We start from the raw sequence: 23,041 nt of genomic DNA, 5'->3' as shown, positions 1-23,041 counted from the left end.
TCTTGAGGAAAGTTTCCCAAAGTTGAATGTTTCCCTCTCTTTCCTGTTTCAATGTGAATGCTGACTTGGGTTTCAGTTTGGGGGAGGGGCAAGCAAAACACTAGACAGTATTTTGTTGTTGACGTACTCTCGGGAGGAGCAAATAGCAGATGGAATTGGTTCTCCTTTATCCATCACGTATATTTTCCTGATATAACCTCATGCATAATGCGACGTTTTGTAAAGGCTAACCCGTATTTATGACTTAAATAACTTAGACCGGAGTTCCACAGCTTTGATTGAACAGTTGCTTCTTGGGTTATTAAATGGTCAGCTAATCGATTTAATGAACCTAATCGGTATAATTTACAGAGTGAAATTGGTGGCTAAACAAATCGAATGAACTCGCTGATCAACTTTGCTTATCTTGAATATTAGCATTCCCTTTTCTTCATCCCCGTCCTTCCTGTCTTCATCTGGGCTTCCTCAGGCGTTGAATAGCAATCCCGCCCCATCTTTCTTTAAATCTGTTTGCACGCTGTTTTCATGCAACAACACTCCCGCCCCTCTTCCTATCTCCCACATCCTCAGGCACATCACAGGTAAAAGCAGCGCTTGCCTTTTTTCCACATTCGCCGATTCAGCCCCGCCCCCCTTGCCCCCCCCCCCCCCACCTCTCCTTCCCTTTAGGCGTCAATGGTGTCTCCCTCCCTCTCCTTTCAGCAAGCTTTCGAACACTTTTTTTTTTTTTTTTTTTTTTTTTCCTGATCTCTTAATTCATCCTCTCGCTGTGTCCATTCCTCTTTTGCTTCTTCAACGGCACCTAACACACTGTTCCGCTTCTTTTAATATCCAACATACTCTTCCTCTCATCCCCGGGCATACATTTATATCAACCGGGTGTCTTTTTATTTTTATTCTTTCTTTTTCTCCGTCGGTCCTCCACTTTATCATTCGATTAATTTCTCCTTTTGTCTTCATTTATTTTCATCACCTTCTTGAGCGCAGTCTCTCATAGAAGACAAATCCACCTGTTTTATTTCAAGCGCTTTGCTTCTCCCCCCCCTCGACCTCTCCTCGCCCCCCCCCCCCCCCTCCAGCCGCTCCAACTTCTCATTCCGTCTCTTCTTGGCATCCCTGTGGATATGTCAACGAGAGGTACTATTAGTCGCCTTTTTCCCCCCTTTGTCCGCTTTCCTTCTTTCTCGCCCCCTTGGAATAAAATCCCGCCGCTGTGCCACCCCGCACCCCGCTGCCGAGTTGATCCGGGGCAGGTTGGCTTGCAGAGTTAGCGGACTGTGTAAGACAGAATAATTGGTTCGCCATAAAATGTAAAAGTGTCATTTTGAACAATGAGGTATGGGGAAGTGGAACAAATTGGAGGCCAGATTGGGAACACGGGGGAGAGCTGAGCGTGCAGTCTGGAGATGTTGGTGTTTGGGGGTTGGGGGCCGTAGTCATTTGCATGGTGACCCACAGTGGGGAATGAAACCGTAAGTGAGGGCAGTTCATTTGGAGGTTAGAGAGAAACTGCCGGGCCACTGTGATGAAGTCGGACGGTAAATTAAGGGCGTTTTTACATGACAACAACCTAGTGTACGTTTTGCCGAAGCGGCGTAATCAAGCTCAGGCATAACGACAGCAGCTGTTTTTGTGCAAATCCTGTTTTTGCAGTCAATGTTTATCAACAAAAAAAGGAGGCAGTTTATTTATTTATTTTTTTTCCACTTTGAGTTCAAAAAGTCTAATGTCAACATCTATTGAATTAAATTGTTTTGGCAGATTGTGATTTTGAAATTGGATTAGATTCACCTTTATTAGTGTTGGGACTCATGTTAGTACCAAGAGCAAATTCCAAATTGGTGTCTTTGGGTGTTTTACTTCATTATGTACAAGTCTCATTTAATTGTTGACGTGCAAGCGATTTAAGAGGTTTGAATTTATACAATTTCCATTATTCGAGCTGCAAAAAATTGCCACGGATGAATTTTCATTACGCTGTTAAGTGACGCAAATTGGTTACTTAATTGATGTATGAATAATTGCTCACTAGCAAATCACTCAGAAATCCTAAAGCTGTTTGATTGATTTGATGTTAAGTTAATTGATACATGCTTTGTTTTCAGTCACTTATTGTCAAAACGCAAGCCAAGAGAAGATTAGACCTGTGCGAACCAGACATCTATCACTATTGATATTTAGTTGTTGCTTTTCGTCAAAGTTGCGTAATAACTGCTGGCAGAGCGCGGAAGTGATTAGTTGCCTTCAAGCGCCAGCGTCAAACACCTAAAGAGCAAAACAAAACTTTTAATGCAACCGCTGACCCACTTTACATTAGCCTTTTGCTAACTTCCATGGCTGCTCATTATGTCTTTCTGGCTCGGGGAAAAAGCAACACTTTTTGCTACCAGAATATTCTTGAACTGTGTACCAAAAAAAAAAAAAAAAAAAAATACAAGCAACATTATATGCACTTTGCTGCCTTATCAAAAATTTTGAAATCGACTAGTCTACCTATGGTCTGTCAAAAATTCCAAACCCAGCAAAAATGAGTTCATGAGACATTAGAGCATTATATTGATGTTGAGCATTAAATAGTCCACATTCCACATTTGATTAAAAAAAAAAAAAAAAAAAAAGTATCCATAAAACCGTTTTATCGCAGCTTCACTCTTTATAATGCTTCCTGGGCTTTTAATACCTTTAGTCACTTCACTCGGCATGAGTAGCGTAAAGGGAATATCATCTGTTTTATCATTATAGCCACCAAGTGAATTCAAGGAGAAAACACGGTTCATTGGAAAAGGCAATTAATATTAATCATAGCAATCAGAACACATCATTTGGTGGCATGAAACAATAAACTACCTGGGGTGAATGCGTATCCTTAGAAAGCAAGAAAATATTTTTCCCGGATTTGTCCGTGATCCGTTAATGTCGATTTTAATACGTTGTTGTGGCTATTTGAGCGGGGGGGGGGGCTGAAAGAGTTAGCATAGGTTTCCTTTCTACACGTGGAGCTCAGCGGGTCTGCTCGATACAACGCAATATCTCCCACTCAAGAGCTCTCATTCTCCAGACTATTATGTTATGAAGTGTAATGATCGTGAATGGTTTGGCAAGCGGCTCCATTGTGTTAAGGTCAAAGGGCTGTCTCAAGCGGTTCGACAACGCCGAGCAGGGGCGGGCAAGGAAAGATGAAGAAAAAAGCTCGGACTGCGACGTGGGGATGACGCCGCTTTGTTCTCCCGTCTTAACGTCGCTCACGCCCCTCCGCTTTTTCCGCCGATGTATGGGGGCGACCCCCACCGAGTCTTCGCTCCCGGTTGTATGCGCGGTCCACCCCCCCCCCCCCCCCCCCCTCTTCCCGAGCCGCTTGACTGTTTGTGGTTAAGTCCACCAATTTCTTTGCGCATGAATGTATTCATGACTAAACGGGGTGTGTTTGTGTGCCTGCGAAAGGGAGGGAGCGCAGGAGTAGGCTGGGTAGGAGGTCAGCTCCGTGGTGCATTCCTTCACACCCCATCAGCATCTGGATGAGAGGAAGAGGAGGAGGAGGAGGAGGAGGAGCGGAGGATGGATGTCTCAAGGGGGATGTAGAGGAGTTTGCTCTCTTTCCAGGCTCCCTTCGTTTTCTTTCTCTCCCAGCCTCCTTCCTCCCGTCCCTCGGAGGAAGCAAGCGGGGAGGGCTGAGGAATGAGCGTCTACCACGAGTTTCGCCCCTTCGCCCGCTGTATTAAATGCACAGCACGTCGCCTTGGCAACGGGAACGCCACCATGGCAACACATGTGAGGCAGGTGCCGTCGCGCTGCGAGGCCATTTGTTGAGCGAGTGAGAGACGGCGTAGGGATGGAAAGAAAGAAAGAAGGGGTGAGATTGGCGGGGTGTGGTGGTGGTGGAGGGGGGGGGGGGCGCTCGGTAGGGGAAACAGACAGGCTGTTAGCGCGGGAAAAATATGTTATCGCCGTGGCAACGCAATGTGGCAACTCTCCATGGCAACAGCAGGTGGCTCAGGGCTGAAATGTGCAGCTTTTGCGTTTTGTGCGCCGCGCGCGCTCCTGCCAGCCTCCGGTCCACCTAGCGCCCCCCCCCCCCCCCCGCGCATCTGGCGAGGTGAGAGCCACATCACAAGTGCAGACGTCCAAATCCTCTCATTGAGCAGCTTAGCGCAACATAAAACAGGCCTCGCGTTACAAAGGAGACCCTCCCGATGAGTGGAAACGAGCGGGCTGCTTTTTCTGAGTTCACAGCCTCTCCAGGTGTTCTTTGTCTAGTCTGTTTGTTTGCCGTCCATGTTATCAGGCGCGCCGAACGCGCGTTGAAGCGGAGGAGAAGAAAGAGCACCCAGACGTGTCTTTTAACTCTCCTTCTTCATCCCCCTTTTTTTTTTTTTTTTTTTGTCATTCTCTCCATCTTTCCTCCAATGACTTCGAATTCACCTACAGGCCAGTGGCATTGTGTTCTCGCGTGTGTGTGCGTTAGGCGAGATGTCTCCATCTATGTGAGAAATGCTGTCATTACCTCCCTCATTAGCGGTGCAATGATCACCTAAACTGAGTCCCCGGCTTTGTGCGCTCGTCCTATGCGCGTGCGGGGGGGGTGGGGGTGTGTGTGTGTGTGTGTCAGCCCCACAGCTAGACGTGTTTAAATGTGTCACTCCGTAGGCATATTTATCTTAAACATGCCTTTGTGACATAAGCATGTGTTAACTCCGAGTGCGTTGATGACTATTTTTTTTTTTTTTTTTTTTTTTTTTTTTCGTTGGATGTGCGAGGACCCGTGGCAGGCGGTGGGGGGTTGTCATGAGAAATTACTCCCGTGGACTTATGGCGGCGAGGCTGTAATTCTCCGAGGTAATCACAGGGAATAATGGCAACAGTGGGACACCCGGGAATCGAATCACTATAATCAAAAGCGCGGGCTTGTGGGTTCAAATTCCTACCTTACTATCTTGCTCACAATGAAGCCTGCGAGGCTTGGTTTGAGGTGATCAAATGGTTGACCACTTTTCTTTCTCTCCCCCCCCCCCCCCCCCCCCCCCTTAACACAGTCCTCCATTGTGGTCGGGGAGTCCCCTCTTCAGGAAGAATGGCGGAGTCCTCCTACAAGGTACGATTTCACGTGTGTCTTTGTGCTATCGTCCTTTCTTGCCTTCTTTCCCTTCACAGAGCCACTTCTACCCGAAGGTGCCGAATGTGCAATCATCTCAATTCCAAAGCGGGTCTTTTGAAAAGCGCGCCTTGAGAATACAAAGTGCTGAGTTCTGACACTTGGCCGAATGCCAGCCAAGGAATGCTTTCCGACTGTGGCGCATTTGAAAGTAAAAAAAAAAAAAAAAGTTAAAAACTAACCAGTAGAGGCACATCAATTGAGCGGGGATGGAGGGAGAATCTCATCAGAGTTTGGGGAGCAATCCCCTTGTCTCTTTTTTTTTTTTTTTTTTTCCATTCAACACACAACATGCATTCTCCCTGTCCCTCGCTTTTGTTGTTATACTCTTCCTTTCCCCTGAATTTCCCATTATTCCCCTTTTCCCGTCTTTCCTCCCTTCCCTCCCATCCCCGGTGACTGCTAGGCAGTTTAAATGGACATTCAATCCCAATCAGGGAGCACTCCAGGAGCTCGCCGGGCCGCCGAGTCCTAAATGGAGAGGGAAATGGATACATTAGGCGTCTGCGGCGTGGCCTCCATCGCAGCTGATAATGGAGTAGTAATGGTCAAGGAGCCAAGGTTGGAGAATGTCTGAAAACCCAAACTCCCTCCAGACGCGTATTCTGAGAGTGATGTCTCATGGAGGGAAACTGTGGACAAGCAGGGATGACAATTGAGAAGGCCGCTTGTGACACGGTGGAGCTTGAGGCCCGTTACGGCATTTTAACCTTGTGACCGGTGAAGTAGTCTGATGATTCGTTACGATTTTATCATCATTATCACCATCATTATTCAAAAACCAGCTCCATTTTCTTTACAAGAATATGTTCTATGCAGGCCCACTAATTGAAACGAGTCATTCTGATCAATATTGTGTTTGTGGAATAAGGATTAATCCACCCGTTTTTAGCCATCTCTGGGGGCGGCCATTTTGTCACTTTTGTCGACTGAAAATGACATCACAGTTGCTCAGGGCTCAGGTATGGACCAATCAACCTGTTTTCTGATGCTGAGCCATGATTGGTCGTTACCTGAGCCCTGAGCAGCTGTGATGTCATTTTCAGTTGACAGCAAGTGACAAAATGGCCGCCCCCTTGACTGAGATGGACAAATTTTACTGCTTAACTCGTATTCCACAAGCACAATACCAATCAGAATGCCATGTTTACGCTCGTGGGGCTGCATAGAAAAAAAGTTTTGTCAAGAAAACTTTTGGGTTGACTATCACTTTAGGTAACAGTGTGAACAAGAAGAACCTGATGGCACTAATTCCCCTTTGACTTCCACCGGATGGTATCTACTCAGCTGTCAAGAATTCGTCTCGCTAGCGACGCTTTGTCAGGTTATTTTGAGTGCCTACTTTGCAATTCCATACCCAAAGAGTGGCGTGAAGCTCTCCTTATGGTTGTAGTTTTTTGCGGCCCGAGGGGAACAAAACAACTGCCTGTGGACCAAAGTTAGTTGAGCTGAGCCGAGCCCAGCCGTAACCGAGCAGTGCAAAAGTGCAAATTACTTTTGGGTGCAGCCCGCAGGCTCTCTCCTAAGAGTATAAAGTCATTTTCTCCTTTGGCAGTCAAAAATACAAAGTCGGACAACACGATAGCTTCTGTTCAACGCAACATTGGAAGAAAGCGGAATACCTGCAGAAAACGCAAGCAGGCACGAGCAAATGCGATGGATGCGCTTAACCGCTCGGGCCACCATGCCGCCCTTGTGTGCCGTCCTTAATTGGGGTTTTTTTTTTTTGTCTCTCACATTTTAGGGTAAAACGCAGAACTAATCTACAAATTAAATTACTCCTGTCCAACCACATTAGAATGGTGGACGGCCTGCTGAGTCGGCAGATTTATTCAGCCACATGAGGCAATTCTGTTGATTAGCATTTCAGCTTAATATGAGTCGCGTGTGCGGCTGCGTTCAATAGACATGCTGGGTTGCGGTGATTGAGTGTTGCTTTTACTTTTGTCTTGCCCCCTGTAAGTAACGGCGCGTCAGTCAGCCGACCACTTAGACACTCAGCCGGATTGTCAAATAGACAAGCCAGTTAGCCGTTCAGTTCAACAGCCAGCATTTTGAGCCCAACCATCCAGTCGGTTAGTCAGGCAACATTAGTATGCATCCGGCCCTGAGACGCGCACGTGCTGCGCACAGAGCGGCCGCTTTTAAACAGTTGTGTCGTCAAGGTCTGCCGGGTGTGACCTTTGAACCGGTTTGACTGTGTGACTGAGCGCAGCCGGCATGTGCAAGCGCGCGCGTGTTTGCGTGTACTTTTGCCTGTCTGCCGCACTCCTCTCGCCGGCTGTGCGGAGACGGCTGCCTGCAGGGCCATGTGGAACTCATTTAACAGGGGGCGGGGAGGAGCCCGCGTGCGTATACGGCACATGAAAGCGAGGGAGGGGGCGGCTGGATCTCAGCGCTTTACTTTTCCCTGGAAAACAGGCAGGCAGACTGGGAGACGAGCGACAGGCAATGATGCAGACAGAAAGGCAGAGGAGCTGACCTGATGTAAGAAGATAGTTAACCTTTTTTTGTACGGAAAAGGAAAAGAAAAAAAAACACTTTTACCGACACTAAGGAAGTTTGTTTTTTAGAAGGCCAGGAAGACTCCATCAAATTTTGATGTGGTGAAGTTGAGCATTTTCTGAATTTGACTTTTTGTGAGCATTTTTATCATTTCAACATTTCCCTTCTCAGGCTAAGAATCCAAAGTGCCGAAGTGTCACAGTGAAGTCAACCGTTTAAAAAGTAAAGGTGAAAGGAGCCCTAAAAATTTGTGTGTGTGGGGGGGGGGGGTTATGTGCATCGTTTGATAGCACCGACAAGAGGAGAATTGTTGGAAAGGGTGCTTGCTATCCAATGTGGGACGAGTCCACTTCTTAGATCTTGCATGGCTTCAAATGAACAGGTGGGCACGGATATTTTTTTTTCAGAAGTCCTAACAGATTTTGCTTTAGTAGCTCCTGTGGCAAGTGCTGCTTGCTCAGTATCCACAGGAAGTACGTCCACTGCTGGGCCTTTTTGAGAATGGATTTGCTGTTGGACTCCCACTTCAGGAAGTGCTTAGTCCGCTGGCAGGTAGCAGGAGAAACGCTGAGCTGGAGGAGTTTGGAGGGGTGATGTTGAGGGATAATGGTGTTGAACAGAGCGCTCAAGTCCACAAACAGGAGCCACCTTCTGAAACGGAGTTTGGGGCTTTAAAATACGGTTTCACAACCTGCTAACCCTACTCTTTCCAAAAATAAAAATCCAAATGTAAAACACACACAAATTTCTCTTTATCTGTATTCAAAGCTACTTTAATACCTCTTAGTTCATTCATTAGTTGTGGCCCTCCCAGCCTGACTAACTCATGGTAACTCATAGTGCATATCGTTTCCGTCACTCTTCAGCAAAACGGGCGTCCGTCAGTGACGAACTCTGTTGGTACTTGACCTGGTTAGTGACGATTACACTGATTGACGAAAACCCACTTCCGTCCATGCTTACTCCGTCTTTTTTTTGCAAGTTTCCCATCTATCATCTAAAGGCCTAGATGGACCAAAACGAAGTAGGCCAACGTCAGCAAAAATAAAATTGTATTGTATTGTATGACTTTATCATAACTCTTACAACATCCTTTTGTTGTGTAAATTTTGCGCTCAAATTGATGAGCACCGGGATGAGTGTTTGCTCTCCCACTGCATAGTTTGTCACCACGGCTCCTTAGTACATCCCATGCTTCTTTGCTGCAGAGCCAGCATACATGCTCAGTTGGAGATGTGAGTCATCACTATACATAGAAAGACGGATCGATGAAATGGAATGAAGAGACAAAGCAAGGAGCCGCAGATACCATCGCACACCACGCAAAATTTTCCATACAACTCGGACTTGAGCTCCGTGCGCGTGTCTGTCTCTGTGTGTGTGTGTGTGTGTGTGTGTGTGTGTCAAGGACAAACAGTGGTGGTCAGGAGTGTGCCGCTGAGTTTGGAGAGTCCAGGTCAAACGGAGCCTGGTATTTCCTATCCAGCCCCTTCACCCCCCACCCCCCCCACCCCATTCACTTCTCCTTCTCTTCTGTCACGTTCTCTGCTGATGCATGATCTACCACTCTGTGGCATGTGGAAGGGGAGCCGTTGCTATGGCGACCTAAAGCCTAGCTGGAGCTGGGGAGCTTCGGGGACGCCAGAGGAGCCGTGGCGGGCGGGGGGCCCTCATGTCAACCCGGGGGGTGGGGTGGTGGGGTGGGGGGTGGGGGACCTAATGCACTGACCACGTACACAAGCATGCAGTGAGTGATCAAGATTATAAAAGAGACTGTGCAGGGACTTACTTATAAGGTTATGGAGAGCAGAGCGGGGCAGAGGCACACTAACTGGACTCAATAAGATTACCGCAGGCAAAGAAGGAAAGTGAACAGCTAACAGCGATATACCTCAAACATACAGAATTGATGTCATCTTTGCAATATGATTCGGAGTTTGGGCCCAAATGAATGTCGCGGGGACATTTGGTTAGTGGGCACTTTGGGATGCTGAGTGTGTTTTAATGAGGCCATGATTCCTGGGCTGAATGACATTTCTCCCCATAAAACTGATCATGAGCAGTATGAGACTGGGAAAAAAAAAAAGGGGGGGGGGGGGCGAAGCTCACTGATTCGAAGCGCGGATTTGTTACCTTGAAATCAATTTGTGAATGGCTGTGAGAATGTAAAGGGAATATACTGTCGTTTGTAGGGATGGGTATACTTATTGATGAATTCATTTAATGGAGCGCACGACTTGGCTTCAACCAGCAGGGGGGGTTTACGTACAATCTCAATGAGCACGCTGGCTAAAGAAGTCTGCCTGACATCGGCTGCAGGAAATCGAGCGACTGTACGTCTATGACAAGTCATTTAGGCAATTACAAATTTGCCACTCAAGGAAGAGTAATTACAGCGAAACCTCGGTTTTTGAGAATAATCTGTTCCAAAAAGTCGAACTAAATCATCCAAAAACTGAAGCAATATTTCTCATAAGAATTAATGTGCAGTAAAGCCAATGAATCCATTCCAGACACCTGATATGAACAAAATATACATTTTTATAGATAATAATCATAGTTTAACGAAAAATCAATAGAAATGATGAGTGAAATAGATAAATGCACATTAAATAGCAGTTTTACCTTTACCGAAGGTGATGTTCTTTTGGCGTATGTGGAATGTGGGAGGAGACAAAATTAGTGTTTGAAAGAGGAATCCGCCATTTTCAATTTTTTTTTTTCTTGTTGGTTTCAATTTTGCTTGAATTTTATGGTGTTTCTCAATTTCTTAATCACTTTCTTTGGCCCCCGTGGTGGTTTATAGAACTGTCACACTCAATAAATAAGCACCCGAAAAAAAGTCGACAGCATTTCGATTTACAGCGGGGGTAATGTTGATTCAAGAAAACAAAGTTGCGCATGCTCATGAGATGCTTTTCGTGGGGCTAGATTCCGAGAAAATAGATTTGGATTGAGTTTTGAACAGATCCTGTATGGAAACAGCGGATCTACAAAAGGTGGGACAAAATTTCAGTGGAAAAAAAGGAAACTGAATTATGAGAAAACTAGGGCCAACCATTTTTAACACTACCTCGCTGTGTTGCTGGAATAATATTGCTCCAACATAAAAAAAAAAAAAAAAAACAACAACAAAAAAACGGGTTGATATATCAAAACTGTACAATGGAAGTTGCACACAAGCAACAAACCAACAAACAAACCCATGAAAACATGCAGTAACCCCCTCGGTGGAGGTAACAAAGCTGTATTGATGTGGGGGCTTAGTGTTTGTAGCAGCTTTCAACAAACCTGGGCAGCAGACAGCGCAAACAGCAGGTCGTTTTTGAAATGTGAACTGAGTGAGAAGACGATGACAGCTGGGTAGGGAAAGTGTTTTGGTGGAACCACCAGCTTTGAGTCACGAAAGATTCTGATTTACAAAAACATGCTTTTACAGCATTTCACATATGGAAGAAGTCCTCACTGGGTTTGGCGTTTGTGAAATTGGCCAGCGCTCTCGACAGTCGGTAGGGAATTGGCGGTTTTGTCTCAACTGAGACGTCATTGATTTATAACCAGCAATCTCAGGAAAGTGAGACGCTGCTGTCAAATCCATTCCCAGTCATTGCTTTTTCTTTTGGTTGCTTTTTCAAATTAGCAACATGTGGTAAGGTTGCAAAAGAATAGTTTGGAACTGCTTATTGGTTAGCAGTGATTATTCATTGATTGAGTGCAAAATTCTGAGTCTAAGGCTATACTGTTGTACTCCATCCCTGTCGGTGTAGCTCCATCTGCTGGATGCGGGCAGTCAGACCCCCACATGCTCCCAATGCAAGTAGACTGTAACTGCGAAGTGAAAATAAATTCTTGTCAGTGTTAATTTTGACCAGATATTTGAATTTAAGGTTTAATTTAATTTACGTTTTAGTCATAAAGTAGTCATCCGATTGTATTTTAGTTTTAGTCCAATTTTAGTCGGCGAAAATGAAGGGCAATTTTAGTCAACTAAATGAATTATTCTTGTTTTTTTCCTTCAGCATTCAGAAAGTGTACTTCTATATACTTTTATACAGAAAGTATAACACACCTATTTGTAACTTTAATTTAACACGCAAGACACACATTGAACATAACTTTGTCGTTATTAAACTTTGTTTCAGGGGAAAATGTTAAGATGACAATGACATTATGCCACCTTAAAGCGGAAGTCAATCCAAACATCTTTTTTTCCAGGATATGTTCTATGCAGGCCCACTCATTGAAACAAGTCATTCTGATCAATATTGTGTTTGTGGAATAAGGATTAATCCACCCGTTTTAGGCCATCTCTGGGGGCGGCCATTTTGTCACTTCTGTCGACTGAAAATGACATCAAAGCTGCTCAGGGGTCAGATAATGACCAATCACGGAACACCTGTTTTCTGAAGCTGAGCCGTGATTGGTCGTTACCTGAGCCCTGAGCAGCTTTGATGTCATTTTCAGTCGACAGAAGTGACAAAATGGCCGCCCCCTGAGATGACTAAAAACGCTGCTTAACTCGTATTCTACAAACACAATATTTATGAGAATGCCTTGTTTCAACTAGTAGGCCTGCATAGTACATATTCTGGAAAAAAATATGTTTGGTTTGACTTCCAATTTAAAGCTTAAAATTTTGTTTTCGACTAAATAAACGTAAAAAAAAAAAAAGAAAAGGGGGCTTGGGAAGCTAGCATTGACAGATCCAATGCTAATAGTGTCAAATTGCTGTTTTTAACAGTGTAGTATGCACGCAATAATTTTTCGTTCTTTTAATCGTCGACGAGATTGTCAAGTCAATATCGTTATCGTCCCAATGAACGACTTCTATTTTCGTTTTCTTTTCGTTTTCATCTGAATAAAAATATTTGTGATGAAATAATTGATGAACAATTTTAGTCAACGAAATGAACACTGATTCTTATGTCAGCACATTTTTTCCCGACATTCCCTGGCACTCGTGTCACCCCTCCCCAAAGTGTCAAAGAAACAATTCATTTTCGATATCATCCATCCTCAGTAGGGTCTCGGGTGAACTGGAGGCTATCCCGGCTGACTTTAGGCGAGTCACAGTTTTGTGTTTCCTGCAATATATTTCATTGTGCGTTTCGCCTCGTCTGTTTTCTATTCACACCGTGCAAGACGATATAACTTCGATGTTTTTGTGTTGGTTTGGTTTTCCACGACCTCAAGTGGTGACCTTGAAACAGCGAAGCGTGAGTCCGCACCGTGGTCATGTGCTTTCTTTTATACAGTGCTATGCCATGTTAAGTAGGTGAGAGCTACTGTACAAATCTTGCGTAGAACACATCACATAGGATCAGCGGTGTCGGTAAAGCGGGATCTTGAGCTTTCAACACACAATATCAAAAGGTTTGGGAGTCCAAGCTTTTGTGGGTCACTCGAGGACAGTCAGGGATTTGTTCCAAAGCCATTCCATCATCCCGGCCGTGCGGTGGTCCGGGGTGTCGGTCTGCTGGAAGCTCAACGTTTGTCCCATTTGCAGGAAGTTTCCCCTGTCAGAACCTTTCTATATTTGGCTCGCATGATGGTCCCAATACAGTAGTTTGTTGACAAGTGATCTATTCCTCCACTCTTTGATCAGATTAAACATTCCAGGTGGGCTTTGTCACATGCTTTTGGCTTTTATTTGATTAAAACATTACTTAGCTAAATTACTATTTGCAGACTGGAGTCATTTTCATTCAAATGGGAACTTTTTACTTACACACACCCACAAGCCTCTCTTCCTTCCACTTATCAAAACTAAACTAAATGTATTGTATTTTTGAACTGTTTTTACTACATTGTCTTCTAACCTTTCTTAACATTTGCTTTTCGGTGGATGTAGAAAGTAAACTCGCCTATCAACGCGGCATGTTTTTATCTGCAAATCAGACCATAATCACTAATCTTTTTTTTTTTTTCCTTTTAAAAAACAGTGTAAAACTACAACCCGTCCAAAAGTGTGGCCAGCCCCAAAAAATAATTCTATACTTTGAAACGGCTTTTTCCTTTAATAACAGTGTTAACGGTGTTTTGGAGTTAGTCTATCAGGAATGCAAATTTGTAAAAAGTGTACCAAATATGTCAGATTTATTTTGGACACTTGGGCTCTTGTTGTTCCATTCAAAAATTTCAATTTTGCACTGGTTGTGGTGTAACCGCCAACCCCCCCCCTTTTTTTTTTTTTTTTTTTGCTGATGTCTGTCCGTACAGTCGGGCTCATTGTCTTGTCGGAAGGTGAAATTCATTTTATTTCCAGCATCAGGTTCTGTGCCAAAATTGACTGGTATTTGGAACTGTTCATTAGTCTCTTCACCTTGACTAAAGACTTCAGTTCCAGCTGAAGAAAAACAAGCCCTAAGCATGATACTGTCACCACCATGATTCATTGTGGCTATGCTGTCCAATTGCTGATGCACATGGTAGTTTTTTCACCGCGGTTTCGAGACAAAGAAAAACATTCAGGCCCATCCATCCAGTATCCGAACCGCTTAGCCTCACAAGGGTCGCGGGTGCGCTAAATAATAATAATCTCCTCTCCAGAAAACCATGTGGAGAAATATGCGTTAAATCATCTGTTTTGAATCAGAAAAAAATTATTGTTAAACTTCACTTTTTTGCACCCTAAAAACAGAGTAAACAGAATAATCTAACTGAATTAAAAATTGTTCATTTTGAGTTCCAACAGCCTGTATGGCTGGTACAGGCCAGATTCAGCAGAGCCCAGCGGTCGTTGGTAATTGAATGATTCACAGCGCCCTTAACTCATTTATGACGCTTTCCCGCTCAATTTAACCTTGCCTTGCTCATCAATAGAACCCTGTTGGCCTCCTCAGATGGTCGGCAGAGTCTCATTGAGCCGCTGCGAGCTCTTATCGCCATCTAATCATGTTTCTGAGAACCTACCGCTGTCTTTTTCCTCTCCCAACCATCCATCCGTCCATTTTGCATCTCTATCCTTGTAAGGGTCGCAGGGGAGCTAAAACCTATCCCAGCTGACTTTGGGTGAGAGGTGCCATCCAATCACATGGCACATATAGACCAACAACACAGATTTGTTTTTTTGCTAACTAGTCTTTCACCATGCTGCCATTCCACTTCCAACCTCTTGATTTAATTTGAAATATTAACTCGTTCACTGCCAGACATTTCCAGACCCAATTTTACCCTAACGTTTGAAAAAAATGTGAAAACAATCGAAATAAATTCCTGGGATTGAATGGCCGGACTGAGAAAAAAGACAATTAAATTCGTCAATGGCAGCGAATGAGTTAATGATGCGTTTGTGTGAGTTATTCTTGTTGAAGTGTGTGTGTTTGGTCTTGTCTTGTAGTTCCTCGTGGTGTGATTCAAAACGGCGCCCGTGTCAGGAGCCAGGCACTCTTCCCTGTGATAAGACCTGTTCCTGTAAGCCCAGTAGGGAGCAGAACCTCGGCCATAAGGTGGGTCAACCAGTGCCACTGTCAACCATCTATTTAGTGCCAGTTAGGGTCTTCCTCTGCATAATGTGTTTCCATTTTGACAGACGGACACTTTAAACCGCTCGGACACAATGGGTAGACTTGGCACTTGGCACTTATATATCCGATACAAGAGCTGCATCAAGAGAGAGAATTTACTGGAGATTATCTCAGAAACTACAGACTCGTTTCCATGTCCCTTTTCACAGCAGCAGCTGTCGCCATTTATAGAATTTAACTGGAATCCCTAAAGTCGAATGGAGTTCAACCGAAATTTTCTTTACAAAACGTGCCTCAATAATACACAAATTGTTGTGATCTCACACGACAGGTCCAAAAAAAATCTTGTGAGATTAAGGATTAACTCCACAAATGTTTGTCGTTTTCTTTGTCTTTTTTGTGTAATACTACTCCAGAAAGGTGCCAATGAGAAAACAGGTAATAACCACAGAACCTGGAGCGAATTTAAAGTGGAGCATATTTCCTTATAGATACCAATCAGGCAACCACAGAACGGCTGCTGCTAAATTGAGTCACTTTACATTATTTTCTATGGCAAAATGTGCTTGGAACAACTGAACAAAAGTCCATCAATGTTAAAGAACAAATTGTGTTCAACATTGGAGGTTTCACCTAATGTAAGAAAAAATTTAAAAAAAAAAAAAAAATCCAGAATTCTGGATTTCTCCCTCATCAACCTAACAAAGAGGCAAAATAATAGAAACAGGTCGACTCCACCGCTAATTAATGTTAAACTAATACTTCTCTGACTGTCATTTCTCATTCGTGTACAGGTGCACCTCATGTGGTGGTCGCTGAATGGAGAGGCTCCTGACACAAACTCAACATGCGTCACAAATAGTTTACTCATCCCGACCATGGTCAAAACACTTGCCAACATTCTACCCAAGTGATTATATAAACGTCCCACATTCACACGCACAAGCACATTTATTAGCGGGGGGAAAAAAAAAAAAACCTTGTGAGTCCAAGAACATTCGGAACATGCCCGGATATGCATATCCATCATAAGAGCAAAAGAGTATGACGGCCCGCACCGGATAATGAATTAAACATACACTAAAGGTATGCAGTGAATATTTGATCATTGAAAGAGTGCATGTTTGTCCTATAATATATAAATATTCTAACACTCGTATTGTGGAGGGTGGCAATGTCCGGCGGGGGGGGGGACGTGTTACACGCTGCTGTTTGTGATGTATGATTTGCTATCATCAATGCTTCACGGAGGAAGATAGACAGAGAATGAAATGGATACAATAATGAAATTCTTATAGTGTTTCGTCAAGAAAAGGGATCTGCAAGAGAAAATATCTGCAAACATATTTGCAGCTTTTGAAGGGAAACAAAAAAATGAAGTCTTTTTCTAATACAACTTAAGTGTAACCATTAACTAAGTTAGGGGGGAAAAAATGAAAAGAAATATAATACCTTATAAACGTCCCACTTCAACATGTTAATTACCAACCGAACACAAACTGTATAGGTGGGAAAAACATTATAGGATAAAAAAATAATCCAAAATCCTCAAAATGTTCAGATGCAGGTTTGGCTTTATTTCATCGACCCAAATGAGGACGCGCTCTATACAAAATGATAGAAAATGAATTGTGTGATACGACTTTTTTTTTTTTCCTGATTCAAAATTCAAAGTTCAAATACAAGCGAGGCAATATGCTAATTAGAGTCCACGTAACTGTTTGAGTGACGCTCAAAGATGCAAAACCAATGGAGGAGGATCACTTCAGTGTAATGTACAGTGTTCCCCAGCGAATAGACTTAGCCCTGCTGCAAGAAGAGAATATCCGTAAACAACTGATGCCGCCCTGAAATGTTTTATCCGGAATGTGTTAATAGATGCCAAAAATGGTGGAAAAGCACTACATGAAGCCTTTCAACTCACGGCAACATAGTTCCTTGCCACGGGATGTCCTGAAAGCCTGCTGTTACATGACATAGGGTTGCAGATCCGATCATTGACACCATTGATCAATCTGATCGCCGATTTTTTTTAATCAAAATGCAAATTATCTGCCGATCCAATCCAGCCGACCAGATCTCTGTAAAGTCAATTTTATACTGAAAAAAAAAACATATTGGGGAAAAAAAGGACACAGAATCGTCTTTTCTTAAAGGCTGAAATAATACAGTTTAAAGATGCAAAATATTAGATAATCATTATAACTTTATATATATATATATATATAAAAAAAGTCTGAATGTGTGAATGTGGGGGTTGACCGTATATACGTATAAAGAAGTAACAATATCCCCCCCCTTTCGTGCCCTTGTTTCCCACAGATCATCCATAGGAGACTATCTGAAACGAGGCCAGGACAGCCCCCCCTGCTACTCTCCTCCACCTTGCGGCGAGGACCTTCAGGAAGACCACAATTACAGCACCGCCAAATCCCCGAGCAGGCTGGGCTCCTCCCAGGCCACGGCCCCTTCGTCTCCGACGGACGACGACGACATCATCGCCGTGGAAATCCAATCCGACATCAAACCCGAGCCCCGGGAGATCCCGCTGGATTCCCACGTCACGGCCGCCGCCGCCGCCGCCTACCTTTCCCAGCAACCCCTGCGCGGACAGAGACGTAGCTTAGGGGCGGGACCCGGGACTCTGGCGGGAAGCAGCTTCGCGTGGACCAAAAACCGAGCGAGGGGCATTAGCGACACGCTGCCGCTGAAGAAGCGGCGCGCGGTGGAGAAGCCGCCGGAGAGCGACGACGAGGAGATGAAGGAGGCGGCGGGGTCGCTGCTCCACCTGGCCGGGGTCCGAGCCTGCCTCAACAACATCACAAACCGCACCGCCAAGGGCCAGAAGGAGCAGAAAGAGGCCCTGAGAAACTAAAAGACACATAGTACATAATCACGTGAACACGTTAGCACGCCGACACATACACACTGTACAACACACAAATAGATCAACAGGTAACATGTTTTAGTCTCGACGGACACGTCTCATCTCCCTCTATCTATCTGCAGGGCATTAGGTGAATCCTACTTATTTGTGGCAATATCAAAAATCTATGTTTTCCTACATGTTCAGCAACACTAATGGGTACTTCTCATGTGTCTTTCGTTGTTTTTTTTTTTTTTATTTTATTTCCAAAGGGGATGAAAGCCATAGTCAAGCATTCATTCGGACAAGTGGGCAAAAGTGAAATCAGTACAAGGACAGAAGATGGCTGTTTGTCTTGCATATTTGTTTGTTTGCGTGCGTAACCTGTAGCAATCTTGCAGTGATGCCAGCAAAGGCGGCGGAGCCTACGAGACTCGGGCGAGGGGAGGGGGGTCGAGGGGGGAGGGCAGAGGGGGGGGGGGGGGGTGTCCCTCACTAGCATCACTCTCCTTACATCCACGAGCACAAATGTGAGACTGTGCCAAAGAGAAGTGACCAGGTTGCTTCATGTAGCCAATATGACAGCTGACAAAAAAAAAATAGACTTAAAAAAAAAAAAAAAGACGGAAAAAAAAAAAAAAAAAACCACCCGAAGGCAACGGTAGTTACGAGGACGACCTTACGTGTCAAAATAATTGTAAAACCCAATGTGATATATACTCATGCACTTGATATTATTTTATGCCACTCAAAGAAAAAGCAACATGGTTTATTTCAAGAGCACTCATAGTATTTAAGAATAGCTATATTAAAATATTGAAAGAAAAAAAAAAAAAATCTCATGTTTCTCACCAGAGATGGATAGTGTGCCGGGTGTGAGGCAATATCTCCTTCATTTTGTTGTTGTCGTTGCATCATGTAAACGCCCCCGAAACTTTACCCAGTACTTCCTGTCTCGAGACACCTGGAAAAGACATTGTAGCTTCCCGTGGCTACCGTATTCATTGACAAAGCCCGAGAACTATGTACACAAACTGTGTTATGGGTCATGTTTGTGTCTGTTTCCTCTTCATTCTACCCTCATAAAGATATAAGCAATTTGTCCCGCGCAGGCGACTCTGTAAAAAGTTAGAAAATATTTTATTTTTTTTTCCTTTCTTAATTGAAGCAATTTGACCTGCAGGACTTTCTCAGTTATATTGCATGGGTGCTTGTAAATAAGATAAAAAGCAAATCTTTTTTATTCAAAGAACATGTAAGATAAACGATGTATTTAGCATGAAGCATGACTTATTTTCATATAAACCTTGATCCTAGAGGAAAGAAAAAAAAATTGTTTTGCGCCAATTCTTATACCCGTGAATTTATTGGATTTTCTTTGTTTTGTTTTGGGGGGTTTTTTTCCCCTCCTCCTGCGTTTATTTGAATCCTTTTTGGGTTCTTGAGCGGGCTTTCAAAGACACACCTTCAGGGAGCAATGTGGGGACGTAACTCTGCAACTCGAGGCCTCGAGGGTGCCACTTATGAAACGTCGGCTTCTTGTCTTCGGCTCATGCAGTGGTTTAGGACTTTAGGTGATCAGTGTTAACCCCTGTGTTATTCCACAACACGTTTGTGAGTGTACGTGTGTGTGCGCGTGCGTGTGTGCGCGCTCAGTGTTTAACATTGTGCCTGCACTCAGTACCTCTGTTGTCATGTCTCGGACATGTGTTAACATTTCTTTGTTTAACATGACAGTATTGTTTTTTTATTTACCCTCCTGTGTGAGTGTGTGCGTGGGGGTGGGTTTGTGTGTGTTGTTCCATCAGCATTGTTCAGTATAATGTACCAAACAAATGGACATGTTATCAGTGTCCTAAAAGAACCTCATATGTCCACATACAAATTATTTTTGGAGAGGTATTAAAGAGAACTAGGAATGCATTCAATGACATTAATATACTGTACAGAAAGATGTGCAGTTAAGCCCAGAAGTATTCATGCCCGAGTTATGTTTTTCTTAATAAAGACATACATACAATTATCAGATGAAAAAAACTATGACAGTGGCATCTATAATTCTTTCCTATCAAAGTTGTTTTTCTTATGTCATTTCAAGATAAAAGGTAAACAACCAATACAAGTTTGCAAAATGTGACTAAAGCATGAATAATTTTAGGCTTATCTGTACGTACAGGTAAAATTAGGGATGGGCATTTTTACAATAATTTTTTAGACCAAAGTGGGAAATTAAGACTAATTGTTGTTTTAAAAAAAAAAAAAAAAATATATATATATATATATATATATATATATATATATATATATATATATATATATATATATATATATATATATATATATAATATTTTTGATGGAATTGGTGAATCTCTGGCACTGCTCTGAACTGACCAGTGGTTCTCAAACTTTATACACCAACTACCACCTAAAAAAAAAAATACTGAGCTCTCCAAGTACCACCATAATGACCAAAGTTAAAATGTAGTAGTGTAGTAGGCCTAAGTGCTTACTTAAAATGTGGTCAAAGTCCTTTAAGTGTATGTATTATTGTTGTAAATTATAACATTAAACAAAGTTTGAACATTAACACTGCACTTAAATATGAAAATGAAATACTTTCATGTTTTTAAAACATGTTTCATAAAAATTGTACCAAACTAAATATTTGAAAACAAACAGTTCCGAAAGTTAAAATGCAACTGTATTGTACTTCAAAGTTAAATACAACGGAACTATGCTGCCAGTAAGGGTTGCATCACAAAGCAGGGAAGGACATATGAAAGGACCATCAAAAGGCCCCTCGTGGAAGGCAGCCATCTTACGTTGCCAATGTTACTGACAATGTTGGTGATTTTGTCACTGAAAACAGTTATCAGTGCGAGTTTTATGATAGGATACCAGTATGAGCTAATGAGAACCTCGCAAAGAATAAACTTCACCGTTTGCACCGACCATTCAAGAGTATGTTATCGCAGTATCGTAAATGTGAATGACATGATGCAGACGAATCTTTGAGTATCATTCAGAGATATACCTTTATAAAGCAAAATGTGCAATGAAATGTGCATGTAGAATTTCTCTCAGACTTGTTGGTCCAACTATTTGCCATACGCGATGGCATATTTGCTGGAGGGACAGAAAAGGATGTGAAAACGCCACGGATGGATGAATGTATTCAAGTTGGGCGGGCTTAGCGAGTGGCAATGTAAGATGGCCGCCAGTGGCTAGTAAGCGACATTGTAAGTCCAGTCATATATGTATGTATATGTATATATGTATGTACATATATATATATATATATATATATATGTATATACATACATATGTCCATCCGTGCCATAGAGTAGACGTTGTGCCTACTAGTTAATACTGAATTGATAGCGCCTCTGCAGGCTGTAGCCACGTAGCGCACTCTGATATGCCTCAGTGGTTTTAAGAAAACATTAACAAGAAGTACAAAATAATCAATGATTAAATAACATGCCCATCCTTAATTAAAAAATTGCTATGCAGTTTTAGATTCTAAGATTCCAAGCAGTATTAAGCAGCTCAATTTGTTCTTTAGATCTACTGTATAAGTTGCTAAAGGTAAGCTAATTCCGCTCACTTTCAAGGTTGTTAAGGTTATCTCTTCCAGCTGCAAATGAAAGAACGACTTAATTGGGAATTCACAAAGCAGGAATGAGCGCAGACGTTCTTTCATTCTGAAGCGATTTTGATATTGCGCCACCATTTGTGCTTTGGCTTGGAACGTCGCTGTATTTGCTTGGAAGCTACAGTACAAATGTGCGCTTGAGCAGTGAGCCAAGTATCTGAACGTATGCATGTCCCATCCACACTGGTGAAATCCTTTTGCCAACTGTAGCATGCATCTGGCTTTTTTTTTTTTTTTCTGGGGCATTTTGTATGGTATCCATGCTAACATTTAAAAAAAAAAAAAAATGGCTAAAGGAGACAGTCAGTCAGTGTCTTATGTGCCACCTGTCTCGTGCGATATCTGTGTGAGGTCAGGCCCTCTGCTGTATTTACAGAAACAACCCACTCACGTGCTGCCGAATGTCATGTTGGTTCGGTAAAAGGCATGTCAAGATATGTGGCTTTAAAAACAAACAAAAAAAGCTTCCTCTGTCTAACTCATTTGCATTCAGGAACTCCTGATCAAGCAAGTGGTTTACTTCCCTGCCTAAAATGTATTTCTGTCAAAGCTGCCAAGCAAACTGAAAAATGCTAAAAAAATACAAATTTAAAAAAAAAAAAAAAAAGAGAGAATCAAAAGTTGCCAATTTCTTTTTATGTTCTACTCTCACGGGCAAAATAATTTAAAGTACTGCCATTCTATTTGGTGACCGTCTAAGCTGAGTATTGGAAAGCCATAGGTTAGTGATGTCAAAAATGCAAAAGTGTTATTGATCCGCGAGACGTGACGCAGAGTACACCCAGGTGTGTTGGTTTTTCAGTAAATGTTCAACTCCCTCCTCTTCCTCCTCCTTATTGTGCAATCATATTGCCAAAGAATGAGTTCCAGACCTGTTTCATCACTACATGTAAATATCAACGTTGTCCAATACCGTGGCAAAAAAAATATATAAATGTTGTTTTATTTTGTTTTCCATTTTCTGAGAAACTGCAATGATGTTTATGTGATGTATTGTCTTCCAGTTGGTTGCAATAATAAAAAAAAAAAAAAAATCCAAGTTGCAGAGGATTAGTTTGCGCTGTTCTTTTAGGAAAGTCACAAACCACGTGGAAATAACTATTCATATTCACACCTGCGGACAATATAGAGTCTTTAATTAATGAACCTATCATGGCACAAATCCAGGGAGAGCACGCATACTGCACACCAGAGTTGTAATGGTTTGGGATTTTTCATTAAAGTTACTTTTTATTTCACTTTGATTTTTTTTAATTCGGTTGGTTTTAATTAGTTTTTAGAGCAAGAGTCTTGTTTTTCATTTTTTTCCCAAAAGATGTATCGTTTGAGTTTAGTTTTTATTAGGTTTAGTATTAGTTTTAGTTTTTTTTAGTGCAAGATTTAAAAAAAAAAAAAAAAAG

At 42.7% G+C, this 23,041-nt stretch overlaps 1 protein-coding gene across 2 annotated transcripts in view; it reads left to right on the top strand.

Moving 5' to 3' along the window:
• Positions 1-18,423, top strand: part of LOC147127929 (forkhead box protein N3-like) — a 119,857-nt gene extending 101,434 nt beyond the window's left edge. For both annotated transcript variants that reach the window (XM_086019278.1, XM_086019277.1), the window contains 3 exons: positions 5,031-5,089; positions 14,994-15,102; positions 17,443-18,423. In XM_086019278.1, coding sequence (XP_085875404.1) covers positions 5,031-5,089; positions 14,994-15,102; positions 17,443-17,995 — 721 coding nt within the window. In that variant the 3' untranslated portion in view covers positions 17,996-18,423. The remainder of the gene's footprint in view (positions 1-5,030; positions 5,090-14,993; positions 15,103-17,442) is intronic.
• Positions 18,424-23,041: the final 4,618 nt, after the last annotated feature.

This window comes from Filicampus tigris, chromosome 20 (genome assembly GCF_054856515.1).
Source record: "Filicampus tigris isolate MCC_2025a chromosome 20, RoL_Ftig_1.0, whole genome shotgun sequence".
NCBI classification, from domain to species: Eukaryota; Metazoa; Chordata; class Actinopteri; order Syngnathiformes; family Syngnathidae; genus Filicampus; species Filicampus tigris.
Note: the sequence above shows the minus strand (reverse complement) of the source record. Positions and strands in the feature narration are given on the sequence as shown.